This window comes from Ylistrum balloti, unplaced genomic scaffold (assembly GCF_031769215.1).
Source record: "Ylistrum balloti isolate Yb309-2 unplaced genomic scaffold, AGI_CSIRO_Ybal_v1 Utg370214, whole genome shotgun sequence".
Lineage (NCBI taxonomy): Eukaryota > Metazoa > Mollusca > Bivalvia > Pectinida > Pectinidae > Ylistrum > Ylistrum balloti.
The window spans coordinates 1,051,249-1,067,916 of NW_026782182.1; the positions used below are offsets into that span (position 1 = coordinate 1,051,249).

At 33.8% G+C, this 16,668-nt stretch overlaps 1 protein-coding gene across 1 annotated transcript in view; it reads left to right on the forward strand.

Annotated features, from left to right (window-relative positions):
- The window catches only part of LOC132551782 (uncharacterized), a 53,601-nt gene extending 37,309 nt beyond the window's left edge, over positions 1-16,292 (forward strand). The window contains exons 36-53 of the mRNA XM_060215926.1: positions 316-545; positions 3,174-3,281; positions 4,209-4,373; positions 4,690-4,863; positions 5,225-5,408; positions 6,177-6,394; positions 7,369-7,543; positions 7,905-8,024; positions 9,009-9,131; positions 9,640-9,735; positions 9,983-10,044; positions 10,705-10,819; positions 11,645-11,761; positions 12,453-12,575; positions 12,971-13,135; positions 13,695-13,916; positions 14,243-14,436; positions 16,122-16,292. Coding sequence (XP_060071909.1) covers positions 316-545; positions 3,174-3,281; positions 4,209-4,373; positions 4,690-4,863; positions 5,225-5,408; positions 6,177-6,394; positions 7,369-7,543; positions 7,905-8,024; positions 9,009-9,131; positions 9,640-9,735; positions 9,983-10,044; positions 10,705-10,819; positions 11,645-11,761; positions 12,453-12,575; positions 12,971-13,135; positions 13,695-13,916; positions 14,243-14,436; positions 16,122-16,172 — 2,642 coding nt within the window. The 3' untranslated portion in view covers positions 16,173-16,292. The remainder of the gene's footprint in view (positions 1-315; positions 546-3,173; positions 3,282-4,208; positions 4,374-4,689; positions 4,864-5,224; positions 5,409-6,176; positions 6,395-7,368; positions 7,544-7,904; positions 8,025-9,008; positions 9,132-9,639; positions 9,736-9,982; positions 10,045-10,704; positions 10,820-11,644; positions 11,762-12,452; positions 12,576-12,970; positions 13,136-13,694; positions 13,917-14,242; positions 14,437-16,121) is intronic.
- The last annotated feature ends 376 nt before the right edge of the window (positions 16,293-16,668 follow it).

Here is a 16,668-nt window from a genome sequence, read left to right on the forward strand (position 1 = left end):
TAATTTTAATATTCTTTTCGATACTTCTGAAATAAAACAATATCTCTATGTAAATTAAAATATATACAAAATTGTGGAAGCAAATGAATAAATAAAAAATAACAATAATAATCACTGATATTTATTCTAAATACTTCATTAAAGATACACTGTCTTTATTTCTTCGTCCTTTAAAGAAGTTTATTTCAATACATTCTGCTATTTTTTTGTTGGTTATTTTTCATATTGTAAGTTCAACTGAAAAACAGATTCAATCATTTTTTCTAGACAAACGATGTTATACATTCCGTGATTTTTATGTGTGTATTTCCACAGCTATAGGAATATGCACGTGTTTCGGAGATCCGCATTGTCAGTCATTTGACGGGAAATGGCTCCATTTCCAAGGTGATTGCCAGTATACTATGGCAACTGATGGATGTCAAGGAAAACCACCAACATTTGAAATTAGATCAAAACACTGGAATCAGAACATTCCCGGATTAAAAGGCGCCACTTGGGTGGAAGAAATTGAACTCCTACTCCATCTAGGAGGGGAAAATACGGTGATTTATTCATTAAAATTGTCTTTAAACCAACATAAATGTAAAAACATTTATCTTCTTATTGATTATGCGTATCGTAAACAAGTTACGTTTCTGTGCTATCTCGATATAAATAATCGATTTTCAAAGTCCATCTTGACCACTTATTTTTCTTGCTTACGTTGTAACTTGTTTCTACCGCGACTTACTCAAGCAGGGATGTATTTGGTTTACAACTGATGTGTGTTTTATGTGAACGTTCATAAAAGACGCAAAATATTACATGTCCAGTTGGTTAAACAAATGCGTAAGGTTTCCGTTTATAATCATAGACTGAAATATTTAAGGATATAGAAAAGATGTTCATATAACACCACCATTAAAAGATTTGAATGTGACGTTTCTATGAATATAGACGATCACTTTCATCAGACAAATGATCAGTGTGGAGCGCTCTTACACTGACGCACGTAGTGTACGAGATAATGATGAATCGACTACCTGTTTCGACTGGACCATAATTCCACATACCTCAAGGTCGAAAATAGTGTGATGTGATGGTAAATAGCTTATAGAAAAAATACCCAATATGGTAACAATGCACTGCAATCAATTGGGATACGTCTTGTTTTATACTTGGTCATTGATGTGTGAGAGTCGTCCCTGTTTAGTACTGGCTTGGTGCAGCGTATGCAGATGACTTCCTTGACCAGCTGACTGAGAAGGTTGTTTTTCATGTCGACTGTTTCGGAATTTTCCTAATCCATGATATGGCTTTGCTATGTGAATGTGCCGATTTATTGATCTGTGACTGAGAATGTTTTCGCTCTGATCAAATTATTTTTTTCTTGGAATTCTGTGTCTTTCTGATGTTCATTAAGTCGGACTTCGAATCTCCTACCATTTTCTCCGATATATTAAGCGTTGCAGTTCTTGCATTCGATTTTGAAGATATTTTCTTTGTGGTTATCTTTCTGAGAGTCTTGTGAGGATTCATGACTGTGGCAATACCATTATCACGGTCATCCTCTGATTGTTTCCTGACAGGATTTCGATATTAGGGATGATTACTTCATTTTTCTTTCCTGTTTTCGTCTTGTAGTCTTTATGCTTTCATCAAATTCGTTAACTTTCTAGATTGTATGTACATAATTCAACGAAAATAAACTGACATTATTCATAAAGTTATACACGTGATACATCTGTGCAACATTTGGACGTGATGTCACTTAACACCAACTCAGTAATCTATTTAGTGTATCATGTATACCATTATGAGAACGAAATTCCCTAGGCCTAGATGTGAATATATTTCTCAATTAGCTGGAATTTATGAACCAAACCTGCACATTATCAATCGGATGAGTTAACGGGTGAAGTATCGCACTAGACAAAAAGGTACAAATTCTGTATACCTTTTTAGATTTTAGTAATCATTGATTACACTCCAGACTACAATGAAACTCTTTACCAGTCTGTTGTGGGTTCAGGTAGTTCGTTGTATATACTAAACAAAAAAAGAAAGGTAACACTACTTTATTCGGTAATTAATTAATTAACCCCTTCATAAATCCTTACCAATCATATACGAATAAAGTAATTGATCAATTCTGATAAAACTGCAGTCATGGTTCATTATAAAACTTTGCGTTCAGTTGATTTCATTCGACTGTAAAGGACGTTGGGGTCAATTTCAAAGGTAACAACATTAGTAACGGGTATGGCCACCGTTTGCGAATTAAACAGCATTGCACTTCCGCCAAAGCGGTCCCGTTCTGCGACGCAGCAGTTCGCAAAACGCTCCCCTCGTCGCCTCCACACTCTGCGCTTTCCGTCACCGTGTTGCAGGCAAAACCTGGACTCGTCTGAAAACAGAACAATGTTCCATTGTCGTAAGGCCCAACGACGGTGAACACGGGTCCAGTTACGCCGATTATTACGGTGATGTCGCAACAAATTGGGTCCAGTGTAGGGACGCCGCGCTTTCAAATGGTAGGCCCTGAACCTGTTGCGGACTGTTTGGGGAGACACACGACGCCCAAACAATGTCCTTGTAGTCTCTACTACGGTTACAAATCGATTGCGCAAGTGTATCAATCGTATACGACGGTCATCCCTGGCGGTCGTTTTACGGGGTCGGCCGTTTCGGGGACGATCGGATGTTGACCCAGTTTGGTTTAAACGACTTATCAACTGGCAAATTGTCTTAACACTGCAACCAAAATGCCGTGCAACTCGACGGCGAGATTCCTCAACATGGATCATGCCTACAGCCCTTTCTCTCGGTACTTGTGACAGCCGGGGCATAAGGATAAAGTTGATAGATAGCAAGATTCGGTGATTTCTAAGTCCTAAGGATCTAAGGAACAGTTGCCATTTTGAATGTTTATGAAATTCAAGCGAAGATACAAGTTAGTCGCAGAAAACCTCGTGCAGCTCATTTGCTAATACAGACTTTCACGCTTGAATGATTTGGTAACCCCCTTGGATTTTGTAATGTAAAACATTACCATTTTCTAATATTGCACAAACGTCATTTTGTTTTCACTCATTTACAGGTATTCGCCAAGGAAACATGTTAACCTTTCTTTTTTTGTTGAGTGTATATCAATATTCTTTTCTTCACTTTTTGTATCATTACATTTTCAGACGGTAACTCTAAAGCAGGGCGGCAAAGTCTGGTATAATGGACAATTATTTTCAATACCAAGTAGACCAGACGAACACACCGACATCCGTCGGTTTGGTAACTGGATTGTAAGTATCTATATGCATAAAACAATGCTCATTTCACAATTATGTCAGCGTATCATCCTATCAATCGTTATGTTTAAATTAATGAGATAAAGTTATCTGTAGCAGTGTGATATCTCTAAATATAGATATTCAGATAGAAAAATAAACAAGATTACGATAATTTTGTTTGGAATAATTATAAAGACTGCCGTTATATTTCTTGAGTGCGGTTATTTGAACAACTTAACACTTTACTTTAAAATGTGTAGAAGCAAGAGCACTTTATGAACCGATCGAAAACAGGAACTACAATCGATGGCTGGTTTTGTTTGTCTGTTTTTTCATCGGAAATATGTTAGTTTACAAATAACTATATTCTTGAGTGCGTACACGGTCGCAAATGTAAGGAATCGAGTTATATAGAAGCTCTCTCTAGCCGAGCGGTATATTGCTGCTTGCATTAACACACACACATATATATATCTAAAGATGTTATAATCGACAATTTTGGTAGCTGGTCATCTTCTTGAGCTATCAACTAATAACAAATGTTTAAAAGTAATGATGCCTCATTGTAAAAAAAATATTGTCCTGTCGGTTTTAACGAGACAAATGTGATACCTTACTTATGGTGTTAATGACCCAGATTTTATAGCGTAAATGTCAGAGGTAACTTGGGTTTCCTATCTCTATATTCGAATGTTATAATCAATACCCAAATTATCAATACCCGGTTTTGCTTAATCACTGTCAAAATTGATGTAAGTAGAGCCATATCCTTAATTTTAAAAAACCAAAATCCGAAAAGTTTGGTTAAAATTATTAAAAAAAAAAAAAAAAAAAAAAAATCAGTGTTGTAGAATACCTCTCATGGCTGACTTTAAGATTAATATGTTAATGTTATATATCGGGTATATGAATGCGTTTGCTTCCTTCATATACTTTTAGCAAGTCTATACCAGTATCGGTGTCCGTGTAAACTGGGACGGATCTAAGGCGGTGGAAGTAATGGTTCCTCAAAGTTACCTTGGCAGCACTTGTGGTCTTTGTGGCAACTACAACATGAACCCACATGACGACTGGAAGACTGGTGATAGATGTACAGGAGACATAGTAAGTGCTTTAATACTCACGCCTAGAGAACACTTGATACTGTTTTCTGAATGCTTCTAAATGCATGATATTGTATATGGCATTTTAAAAGCATTTTCTATAACAAAGTGATGTCTGTTAAGATAAAACATATTTAGAGGTTGAGGAGACTACACACGTTTTTAAACTACTTCAAAGTGATTTGTGACCAATATGTTTCGAGTGTTAACACTTAGATGAATATCATATTTGACATATGAACGTACGCTAAAATTCGACGATGTGTACTTCTCTGTTATTATGGTGTAAGTTGTAATCATTTTGTAATATTCTACAGACAAACAATCCTAATATCTTTGGAAATTCTTACGTGGTACCCGAATACAAAGATAAGAACCCACATTGTGATGCTGACTGCAATGCGCCAGAGCCACCGGAAGAGTGTACAGATATGGAGAGAAAGGAAGCTGCCGACTATTGTAACAAAATTTTCCTTAGTGAGCAATTCAAGGTAATATTGTTTATACTCGTGACATACTGCAAGCATAATAGGTTACACATTGTAACCGGAATCTATTTTTGATATACGAATTCTAAAAAGCTACTATTTGTAACACATTTTTTTTTTATGTTTTTCTAGTCCCTCTTCAGTTTAATTTACATTTAAAAACGAAATAATGATCTTTCTGTTACGTACTTTGGGACAGGTAATATTTTACTTCTGTTTGTTTATACCAATATTTAAATAACACAAAATTGCTACTGAAAGTATGGACTACTTCAGTGTTGCCTTATTTTATTTTTCCAACGTTAATGATATGTTTACTAAAATGTTTTTGGTTTCCATACTTTAAATATTTACCACTTGACAGGTGTGTGTGCAAGCGATACCTAAAACTACACTAGACGGTTTTATAGAAGCCTGTGTTTCTGACTTGTGTCTAGTGAAACAAGATTTCGATGTGATTGTGTGCAGTCATGCTACCAGTATGGTTAAAGAATGTTCCGATAATTATGGCTATGTTGTCACCGACTGGCGATCAGTCGATTTCTGTGGTGAGTACTCGTGTATTATATATATTTCTATCACAATAAATCGATGCTACTTAACTCCAAATGTGTCTATTTCTCATTACAAACTTTCCTTGAAGCAATAGCCCTGTGTATTACTTGTTATGATTTCTAATTATAATATTTCCAATGTTTCTGATATGGTACGTTTTGCATACTTATCGCAGTTCAAATAATTACGTCCTAACACATTTAGTTAACAAAACGCACTAGGTTGCTTCATCGTCTGAACAACTAGTTTAATATTGTGGTAGAAATAGTCCACATATACTGATGGTTGTGTTGTGACTGTAGGTGTCGAGCCGACATCCTCGGCTAATGTAAACTCATTCCGAAGGTGGTAAGCGACAGCCCGGCACAACAGTTAGCATAGTGTACATTGGGCAAGCTATAGAAACGGATGTGTTTTTACTCTGTTATAGTCTGACCATATATTACACCTGCCGTTCATAGCTTATAACAGACAGATATATATACATAAATATCAAATATCAGTAGTTGTTGCATACATTATTCTTCCAATCTCGTTAGTAACTTTTTCAAGTCATATTTGTAACTTAGAAATATGCAAACTCTAGTGAAAGAAAACAATATGTACAACACTCGTTGTGTGGCCTCTATTCGTGTCATTTCAGGACATTATCGCAAGACTTACGGATGTATTCAACAACAAACATCAAATGTTATAATGTCGTATAGTAAGCGAATAAATATATGTGTTATATTTTCTGATTTTCTTGTGTATTTTCTCAGATATACAATGCGGTGTGAATATGCAATATTTATACTGTGGATACCCAGTAATAGAGGGAACCTGCTATGACGTAGAAAGTCCTAACCCTCTTCCTGTTGTGAATGACACATGTCGTGAAGGTTGTTTCTGTATGGATGGCTACTTCATGGATGCTTCCGGTACAGAATGCGTTCTGCAAGAAGACTGTGGTTGCTTTTACAAAGGACACTATTACCAGGTGACTATAACATTTAAGCCAAGTCGAGTGCGTCAGTTAAAATATCAACGCCAAATCTGGTTAAATACTTTATTTGCTAAGACATTACAATGTACGAGTTCATGCAGTTGTTATTTTTCCATTAAATTCAGGATGACATGGGATCTTTAAACATTTTATGAACATTTTGACATTTTCAAAACATTGTTTGAAGATAGTGGAACTTTCTAAATTTGCCTATTGAGAGTAGAAATGCTATCACCTTAATGATATCTATGTTATGCTGATAGTCAAAGACTTGTTCGTTGATATGGAATCTACGGTGGTTAAAAGCTCTCATTTTTGGTCGGATAGGTATTTGTAAATTTGTTGATTTAGAATAGCGCTGCAACTTTGTCCTCACAGTAATCAAAGAAATATTCTTGTGATTTGTCAAACGGAAAGTTTTAAAAAAACGCTCGTTTGACATTTCCAACAATCGTTGAGTATATATTGTATTACAAAACCCTCCGATTTCAACAAATAAATGAATAAATACAAATTTAAATGCATTATAATCGACAGGAAAATTAGATATTCTGAAAATGCAACGAGAAGAGTATAACGGCATCATGTAATTACGTCCTGTAAAAATAAGGAATTTCAAAACAAATTGCCATTCAAAATATATCAATCTGACCTGTCTCAATAAATCTACATCTCTGAAGTGATAAAGAACGTTTCCAATATTGTTTAATCTACAATTAAATATTAATTAATTTTAAACATTTTTTAACAACTTGGGCCCGAATGTTATACATAATAAGTAATTACCAATCTTAAGATAATATACAACAAAACTCACTCGTCTTTTGTATTTCGTTCTGATTCGATATTCCAATCAAATTAAGTTTATTTTAACCTTTTTGCTGAGGAGACTAAGAAGCATTTGATATTAATATGTGAATATGTATTTGATATTTAGATAAAAACAGACTGTAAAACTCTTTTGACAGGTTGGAGAACAACTTGTTACCGACGGCTGTAAAGAGACGTGGACATGCCAAGAGACACACGACTTTTCCAAGGAAAAGTTAAAATGTCCGGACTTGTCTGAGTGTAAGCTATACAAAGGAATATACGGATGTCATTGTGATATTGGCTATATAATGGTGAACGGCGAGTGCATTTGTAAGTATTGATTTTTACTTTTCTTTTGACCAATTTATACAGATGAACATAAGAACTGGTTCCGAAAGACTTTAATGCATCTAAATTAATTGTGTAGACCTCTATCTTTCACCGAAATTTGTTTTAAAATGTGTTTAAGTCGGGTTAAGTGTCTTATCAAGTAATTTTGTTCCTAATTTAGTCACTAAGACTCTGTATTTAACAGTGGACTTTACAAATGTTATCAAAAATTAGAAAAAAAATAATCTGAAGAAACACCGGCAAATTGGAGTGGAGAAAAGACCTTATCTGAAGTAAATTCTTCTTGTATAGCATAATTGACAGTTTAATTTTCAACTCTGCTATTTCTAATCATACAAAGTTGATCCCTGTGGTTCGGAGCCATGTAAAGATTTCCCTGATGCCGAGTGTAAGATGGTTGGAGAGAGTTACGTATGTCAGTGTAAGATGGGCTTCACGGGAGATTGCAGAAACTGTGAAGGTAAGTCTTTTCAAGATAATGCAGACTATTCTTATATTAATGCTTTAATACAATAACGTTGTATAATTGAAATATAATTCACGTTAATAAAACGTATCGTATACTACACAATTTAATATATAAACTAGACGTAGACGGGCTCAGACGAGATCCCAAGGAACAATTTTACTTATTTTGTTACCGTCTGTGGTATTAATTGCATGCAATGGCATATTAAAATGCCACTGTTTTTTCAACTTGATTAAATTAATTTTCTTCGCCACCACCAAACTAGTATTGAATTCTAGAGGTTACAAAAAACTTTTAAAAAAACCCTTTATACCTGATATTGCTTACATGAAAATTGCCCACGTGCGATAATTCAAAAAGCAGGTTTTCACAATATAACATCATCGGTGGGTGAATATTTATAATTATGTTTTGTAAAAATGCATAATCAGATGCATTATAAGCAAATGGAAAGACTTGATATTACAACAATAAGAAATTGATTCCTCGACTTTCCTCTTGCTGATTTGCAAAATGAAATCATTAAAAATATGTGCTACTTGAGTAATACCGAATTGTCTTTCTGCATATTTACCGGACATTTTGGAGATGAGATGATAATTGATGTGGTTTTTATTGTTTTCCTTTTTGTTTGTTTGTTTTTTGTTTTGTTTTTGGTTATCATTAACTTTTTACAAACTATGTATGAATATATGAGATGAGGAAAACAACGTATTTACTTTCACGTGTTTAAGGTTCACTTCTTTATCGAGAGCTTCCATACTTAATCTAAATCCATTCATAGAAAAGTACTGATGATCGAGACAGCATTAAGTCAGTGTGGAATATATACCACTATCGAATGCTTTTTCAGTTTATCAGTGATATCGGACGCTATTTTTTTAATCTAGCACCAGGTAGCACATAAAATGTTCTTGTTTCATCCCTCTCATGTGTGAAAGTATTTTATGTGTCCTTGTTATTTGGTGATTTTAGATATTGATGAATGCAAGACAAGGACACACAATTGCACCAGGTATGCTGTCTGTACAAACACTCCTGGTTCTTATACTTGCACATGTCGTCCAGGGTACAAAAAGAATGGCGATAAATGTGACGGTAGGTATAAATATTAGTGTATATATGAACATTATAAAATAATAGAGGTAGATTCAATTTGCACAAGTTTTTTCTTTTTTGAATTGCGATTTTTCAGTCAAAGCAATCGTTTTATTGCAAGCACATTCATAAATAAGGGCTTTTGTTCGACAGCAAACCAGGAATTTATATATTCTGAGCCAGAGCCAATTAATGATGTCAATCTTGATGACAAAAAAAAGGAACGGGATATTGCAAATACATCCTGAATTAATCAGGACTTTTAAATTATTCCACAACACATTTATTTTTACTGAATTCAGTGAATGCGTTTCGAGCTCGTTAGTGTGTTTTGTGTTTTCTTTGATATTAACTCTGTTCCTCTGATACAATAATCAGATAAAAAAACGTATACGAATTACACGGGAATGTCGCAAAAACAACAGAAACAAGCTCACCTATTTCAAACACCTGGTCATATCCTTTTTCTGTGTAGTTTGTTTTCATACTGATATTTTCTTGTCTTTAGATATCAATGAATGTCACATTGATGCACTTCATGATTGCCCTCCTGGGACGAAATGTTACAACACCATCGGAGGATACATGTGCCAGACATGCAATGGTTAGTCAAACTGATAATTTCATTAATAAATTAATAACAGGAGGTTGATAAAATTATGTACTTGAATTCTATACAAAATCTTCTACATTAGCAAAATACATGTAAGTTATGCTTTGAATGTTTGCTGAGTTTATTCCTTTTCGTGTGTTGAAATTCATCGAAGAGTTAAACAAAAATATAAATTATTATAATAATATATGAGATAGGGATATTTACACTATACAAATGATGATATGTAATATTTCAGATAATACTCCTGGCAAAAAATGCTGCCATTGTACCGGTTCACGTTGTAGGGAGAACGGTGAGGTAAGTTATGTTTTTTCATATTGCAGTCATCGAAATGTCACACATTTCACAATAGATATAGTTGTTTGAAAAATTAATATAGTTTGAAGAATAAACAATATGAACGACCCCTTTCATAGGTTTTAAATCCCTTCATAATCCATATGTTTTCTGTAAGTAAATAAATAAACAAATAAATAAATGATAAAAGCAGTTTTACATTGAAACAATATGTATTGCTAAACTTGAAACTTGCGATGCGATATAGAGTTAAGTCAAGTATTAAACAAAACACTCAGGATTCTCCTTATTACAAATTAAGGGGTTTAACAGTGTCACATGATGTGCGATACTCCAGCGGAGATTTGTATGCTTTACAAAAGCGAGATACTTATAAATCGTACAGGCTTCGACAAACGTTTCTAAGCAATTTAATTGTATGCTAAATATTCCTTACCATTTTCCGCAACGACTTTATTTTTCAGCATTTTTAGCAATGGCCGTCAGTACAGAATCTCTTTACACTTTTTTATTTTGTAAACATGTCTTTGTCGTGGATGCCGTATTGGGCACACTGAAAAGTGAAAATGAGTGGAAATACTTCATATCATATAAATATTTGAAACTACTTTGGAGAAAAGAGCAAACACACACTGTTACATTTGTATCGTTCCTCTATAGGTGTGCGGGACTGATGGTACAACATATCCCTCGGAAAAGGCTCTTCTAATTAGTAGATGTGAAAAGAACCTCAAATGGCACGAACTGCAAGTCGATTACTTTGGACACTGCAAAGGTAGGTTTTCGTATCTATAAACTCCATTTAATGTTAATATTAAATCCAAATCAATGCAGCGTTTCTTATCAAACCGAACACGCAAAAACAAAATCAAAATCCAATATCATTCTCTGAAACAAAACAAGAGCATTATATATGGACATGTGTAAAATCTTATTAAAACTTGAAAGTTCATGTTGGACTGTATTTAAGGGCTTATGTTGGATTTCGTTGTAGAATTCTTGTTGGTCTGTATTCTAGAATTCATGTTGGACTGTATTATAAAAAAATGTTGGGACGTATATTTAGAATTTACATTGGACTGTACTATATGATTCATGTTGGACTTTATTAGAGAATTCACATTGGACTGTACTATATGTTTCATGTTGGACTTTATTAGAGAATTCACAGTGGACTGTACTATATGATTCATGTTGGACTTTATTATAGAATTCACATTGGACTGTACTATATGATTCATGTTGGACTTTTTTAGAGAATTCACAGTGGACTGTACTATATGATTCATGTTGGACTTTTTTAGAGAATTCACAGTGGACTGTACTATATGATTCATGTTGGACTTTATTAGAGAATTCACATTGGACTGTATTATATGATTCATGTTGGACTTTATTAGAGAATTCACAGTGGACTGTATTATAGAATTTTTGTCAGGTCATTTTCTGCCTTTTTTTACATGCTTACTATTAAGATGTCTTTTATAAGACAATGATGTCAAAGTAGACTTGAACTAAAATGACGTTGATTAATTAACTATGATGTTGTAATATATTGAGAGCAGATTAGAGTTGCACTATATAATCTTTTTTACCTCAGATTCCTGTAACAATACTGAGTGTCCTCCAAGGCAGTCGTGTATGATAGACACTCTTACACAAAAACCGGAATGTGTCTGTGACCCATGTGACAAAACTAATCCTGAAAATATTGAACGTAAGTAGTGTTATCTCATTTTCAACACTTACCGAGCAACAATAAACAGTGATTTTGTAGAGCAAGCTATTTTCTCCGGGATGCTATTTTCGATATTTACCGGTGCAATAACGTGGCCGAGAAAATCTAATGCGTTGAATAAAAGACGCACGTATTAGATCCAAATTGCAAACTTTTAATTCGTTCAAATATAATTCTATCGTCTCGAGTGAAAATTGCAAGTTTTACGATAGATTTATTTTAATGTTTTTTTCAATGGACTTCCTTTTTGTGAACGCTTAATTTCGTGGATAAATAGTACTCATTGATTCTAATTTCAATTTAATTGACTTGACATATTCAAACTTATCAGATACTGATGAAAATGAATTCCTCGGGGAAATGAATGGTTTTATAGTATTTTTAATTTAATGTCATTCTGACATGTACTGTCCATATATGGATGAATGTGCTTAATAGATTATTTGATACAATATATTTTGTTTCAAAATCTTAATTGAAAGTTGTCCTTTTAAGCCCGGTTACATTGAAAAATACATGTGTTGAATGGCTGTCTAATAATAGCGGCGAGATATTAAGAATTATCTTTTCTACATTTGCAGATAAAAAATACCTTTGAAATAACTATGAAACCCTGTATAAGTTTATAAATGTAAAGATACGAGTGTACGTTTCTTGTGTATTACCACAGGCCCCGTGTGTACGGATGAATTCCGAATGTACCCCAATATGTGCGAGTTCATAGAGTCAATGTGTAACGGTGATACTGACTCTGTACCGAGTTTTGATACTGGGCCGTGTGAGGAGAAGAGAGGTGAGCAATTAAATACCACATACATTTATACCATTTATACCAATTTCAACTGTTTCGAAAAGAAGAAAATAGTTTTGTTTTGCTAGGATTTACATGTTATTTCATCGATTGTATCCCTTGAATATTTGACTATTGTCTAAATGACAATTTCTAATTAGAGAGTGTCGGATCTAAAATATGCATACATATTTACAATAATATGTAAAAATGTATTATCCTATAATGTATTATTGCCATTATAATTGTTTCCGAAATTAAATTCTTGCAATGAAATGATTTGTAAACACATGTAATATGTACACGGTACATTATTTACGTTGTAAAACTAAAAACATACGAATCTGTAGCAGTGTTGTGATAGCAACGAAACATGATCATAAACTTTATAAACGTAGATTTCATACCGCTCTCGAACTGGAGTCCATGGAGTCCATGTTCCGTCACTTGCGGTGTTGGGGAGAAAACTCGCTCGAGAGAAAGACTTGATGGTCAATTCTACCAGTCCTTCAACTTCAGCCTAGAAGCGGTCGCTAAATGTTATAATGACCCGTGTATTGACTGTAAGTATTAAAAAACAGGCTAAACAGTGACATAGTGATTCTTATTACAGTTTGAATTTGGCAATCAGAGTTCTTGGTAAGTTACAACAATAGAGCTGTTTTCTTAAAATACGGCAATCTACCAATCACCCAACAAACAATCTGACTTATGATACATGTAGGTGCGAAACGTTCGAAAATGGGATAATGCATATGATATTTACGTTTATATCTACTTGTTTTCACCCATAGTTCGGGAGAAGTCACTTATAAGGTTGAAAACTAATTTGATATCTTATATGCCAATAAAATATGTATAAACTAATTTGAATGTGACAGATGCTCAATCCCATACTTTGCATCGTCACGAATGCTACATCATATTTTTTTCATTTTATTTGTGAAATATGAAATAATTTCACTGTTTTGAAGCAAAACGTCATTTAGTGATGTGTTGAGGGTCTCCTTGCATTCCGACGTTGATTTAGCAAGTAATGCATAGCTAGATTAATCAAGATTGTTAATATGTAGCCCATCACATCTGACAGCATCTAGTAAATGCATGTGTTTCGTTTTACAGCTCCATGCTCTAACTCTACATGTAACGACACCGAAATATGCCTCATAGATGCTCTTGGCGAACCCGTCTGTGAATGTCCCGAATGTATATACCATGGAAGCGAACCAGTATGCAGCATGATTGACGGACATAACCATAATTTCCGTAACCCATGTGAGGCACAAAAAGAGGCTTGTGAGATTGGAGAACCAGTTACCGTTCTATATGGTGCCAAATGTGGCAGTAAGTGTCATGCTCCCCCCTCCCCTCCTACTTAAAATCCTAAACAAGACGTATCGTTGTGATAAGTATATGGTGAGAACAAAGTGGCATTTAGAATGTCTACATATACATATGGATAGCAAGTGCTCTTATCAATTAAACATATTGCGAATTTAAACATCAACACCTGATTCCGGCACAGGAACTATTCAAATAAGACATTCCGCTAAGGAGGGTTGTCAAGTGTCGAAGAAGTTTACTTAAAAGTATTACCAAATGCATTCAATTTAATTTATTGATACCAATTTTAAGCATTATACATGTAAATTACCATCATTGTATTACAGCTGCTCCTGTGAATTGCACTTTGATGCCTGACTTCAAGGTTCTTAGAAGTCCTGGATGTAAAAACCTTAGGATAAACAAGAGTAAATGTACCGGCGGTTGTGGTCCTTTCTCCAACTACTGCTGCAACAAGGCCAGCACCCACACGAAGACGTTTGTACTTGATTGTGGAGAGAACGCGCCAGTAACACATACAGTAAGGAATACATCATTTTATTGTGATCACCCTATGTATTCATTCTAATGAATTCTTGAATAGTTTGTTTTACGTTAATCTTGTGGGGCTAAAATTTTGCTCGATTTTTCTAGAATAAATACAGGATTAAACGTGTTAAAAATACTTGCTGGGGTTCAGCCAAGAGAATGTAAACTCCCTCTGTTTCTGTTTTTTTAATATGTCAATCATACCAACATCAATTAAATACAATATATAAACACTATAATAGCTATGATATCTTTGGATGTTATGAATAAAAGTATCTAAAAATGTAACTGGTAAACAGTTTGAAAAACGCTTACATTTTGTCGTAAGCATAACTCGTCTGAGGAACACCTTCGCAACACTTCAGAATTCGAATAGGAATATAGAATACTGTTTCTTTCATTATATGAAATTCTTCATGTTGATTAAATTATACCAATTTGGTGAGGCAATTTGTGTACATTAGCATCAACGTTCAATGACAAAATGTCTACAGTGTTGCCAGATAACTTAAGACATCGACAACATGTTACAAAACAGCAATTAAGTTTTTCTTTGGAAGTGACAAGGGAGCAAAAAGGAAGAATCTGTAAATAGTAGAACGCGACTATCGGGCCAACAACAAACCTCTTCTGCATGACACTGACGGTGGTGATTTATGTTGATATCATCTGTTATGAAATTATGCTCACGTCAATGATGAAAAATCTAATTTGGGGTTGAAAGTTATTTATCTTTTGTAAAGGACGACTAAGGGTCTTAACCTTAATGAAAGTTCACAAATAGATTTTTTACTCCTATACTCGTTACAAATACTTTTTATATGTAAAAATGTTTGTTAAAGTATATATTTTCAATTAAGATGATGGATACGCGAATCCTGGATAGACATTTCATTTACAATACATATTGCCAATTCATTTGACAAAATAAATTTTACTTTTAATTTTAATATTACTTAAAGCTCGTGTAAAGAAACCAAGACATTGATTTATAGTTTCTAGATTATTTTATTGAGTAATTTGTAATTGACATACGCATTATTTTTTTCTCTCCGATAAAATGACACCATTAAATTGACAATATTTCATTTATCTATTGTCATACATATCATCACAGCATATAATTGACCTTCACTTTTTCTTTTACGTTTAAATATTTTAATCACATTTATATCTAATACCCCAAATAATCAATTACTCGTCGTGCCGAATTGCAGAACTATCGGTTTAATAATAATAAACAACATTTTTTCAGAAAGTATTCAAGGCATCGATTGTACTTTCAACTACATACACTGTTATTGAAGCTTATAATGTATTTCAGTTATTTACGTTGTTTGAAATTTAAAGATTTATTTCAATCTGCTGAAGAGAAAAGAATACACATTTAATGATTGAAAAAGAAGTCAACTAAGCTAGGAGATATGCGTATAGAACGCCAACGTATGAGATAGTATACGTATATTAGTAACAACAAAGATCAGCTATTTATTTATTTTTTATTACTTTATTGAATTTGAGTTCGAGTTTGGATTACGATTCTGTTGATATCGTTCTTTATTTCTGGAATGTTTCAACGTGAACATCATAAGAAGGAATGTATTCACTGCCAGATTCTAAGTTCTTAATAATATTTTTGTACGTGTATTTAAATATTGTTGTTGTCTTTTTTTCCAGGAGGAGATAACCGATTCCTGTGAATGTGATCGATTAAATAACGAAGAATAGTACACACCTACTTACTGAAGTTCAATTGTTACTGGTTATATAATATACATTTCAACTCTCCAACATTTGTTCAGCGTTAAGCGACATCCAGTACTATATTATTAAAGAAAACAACAAAATATATAATGTAGTATGTTATTATCATTGTTATATATAAGTGGTACAACGATATGTAAAACCAAGATAAGAATATAGGTTGATGTAGATTATCAATGTCTTATTGTTACGTTCTTCTGTTCTGATATTACTAATTTATCCTCTAGTTCAGCGTTCATTACCATGTACACCATTTCCCTTTTTCAACGCCTAACAATTCACATGTAACATTGAACGTCGAATTCCCCGTATCGCATTGTTCAACTCAGTCAGATTTACATGTAACATTGAACGTCGAATCCCCCGTATCGCATTGTTCAACTCAGTCAGATTTGCATGTAACATTGAACGTCGAATCCCCCGTATCGCATTGTTCAACTCAGTCAGATTTACACTTGTC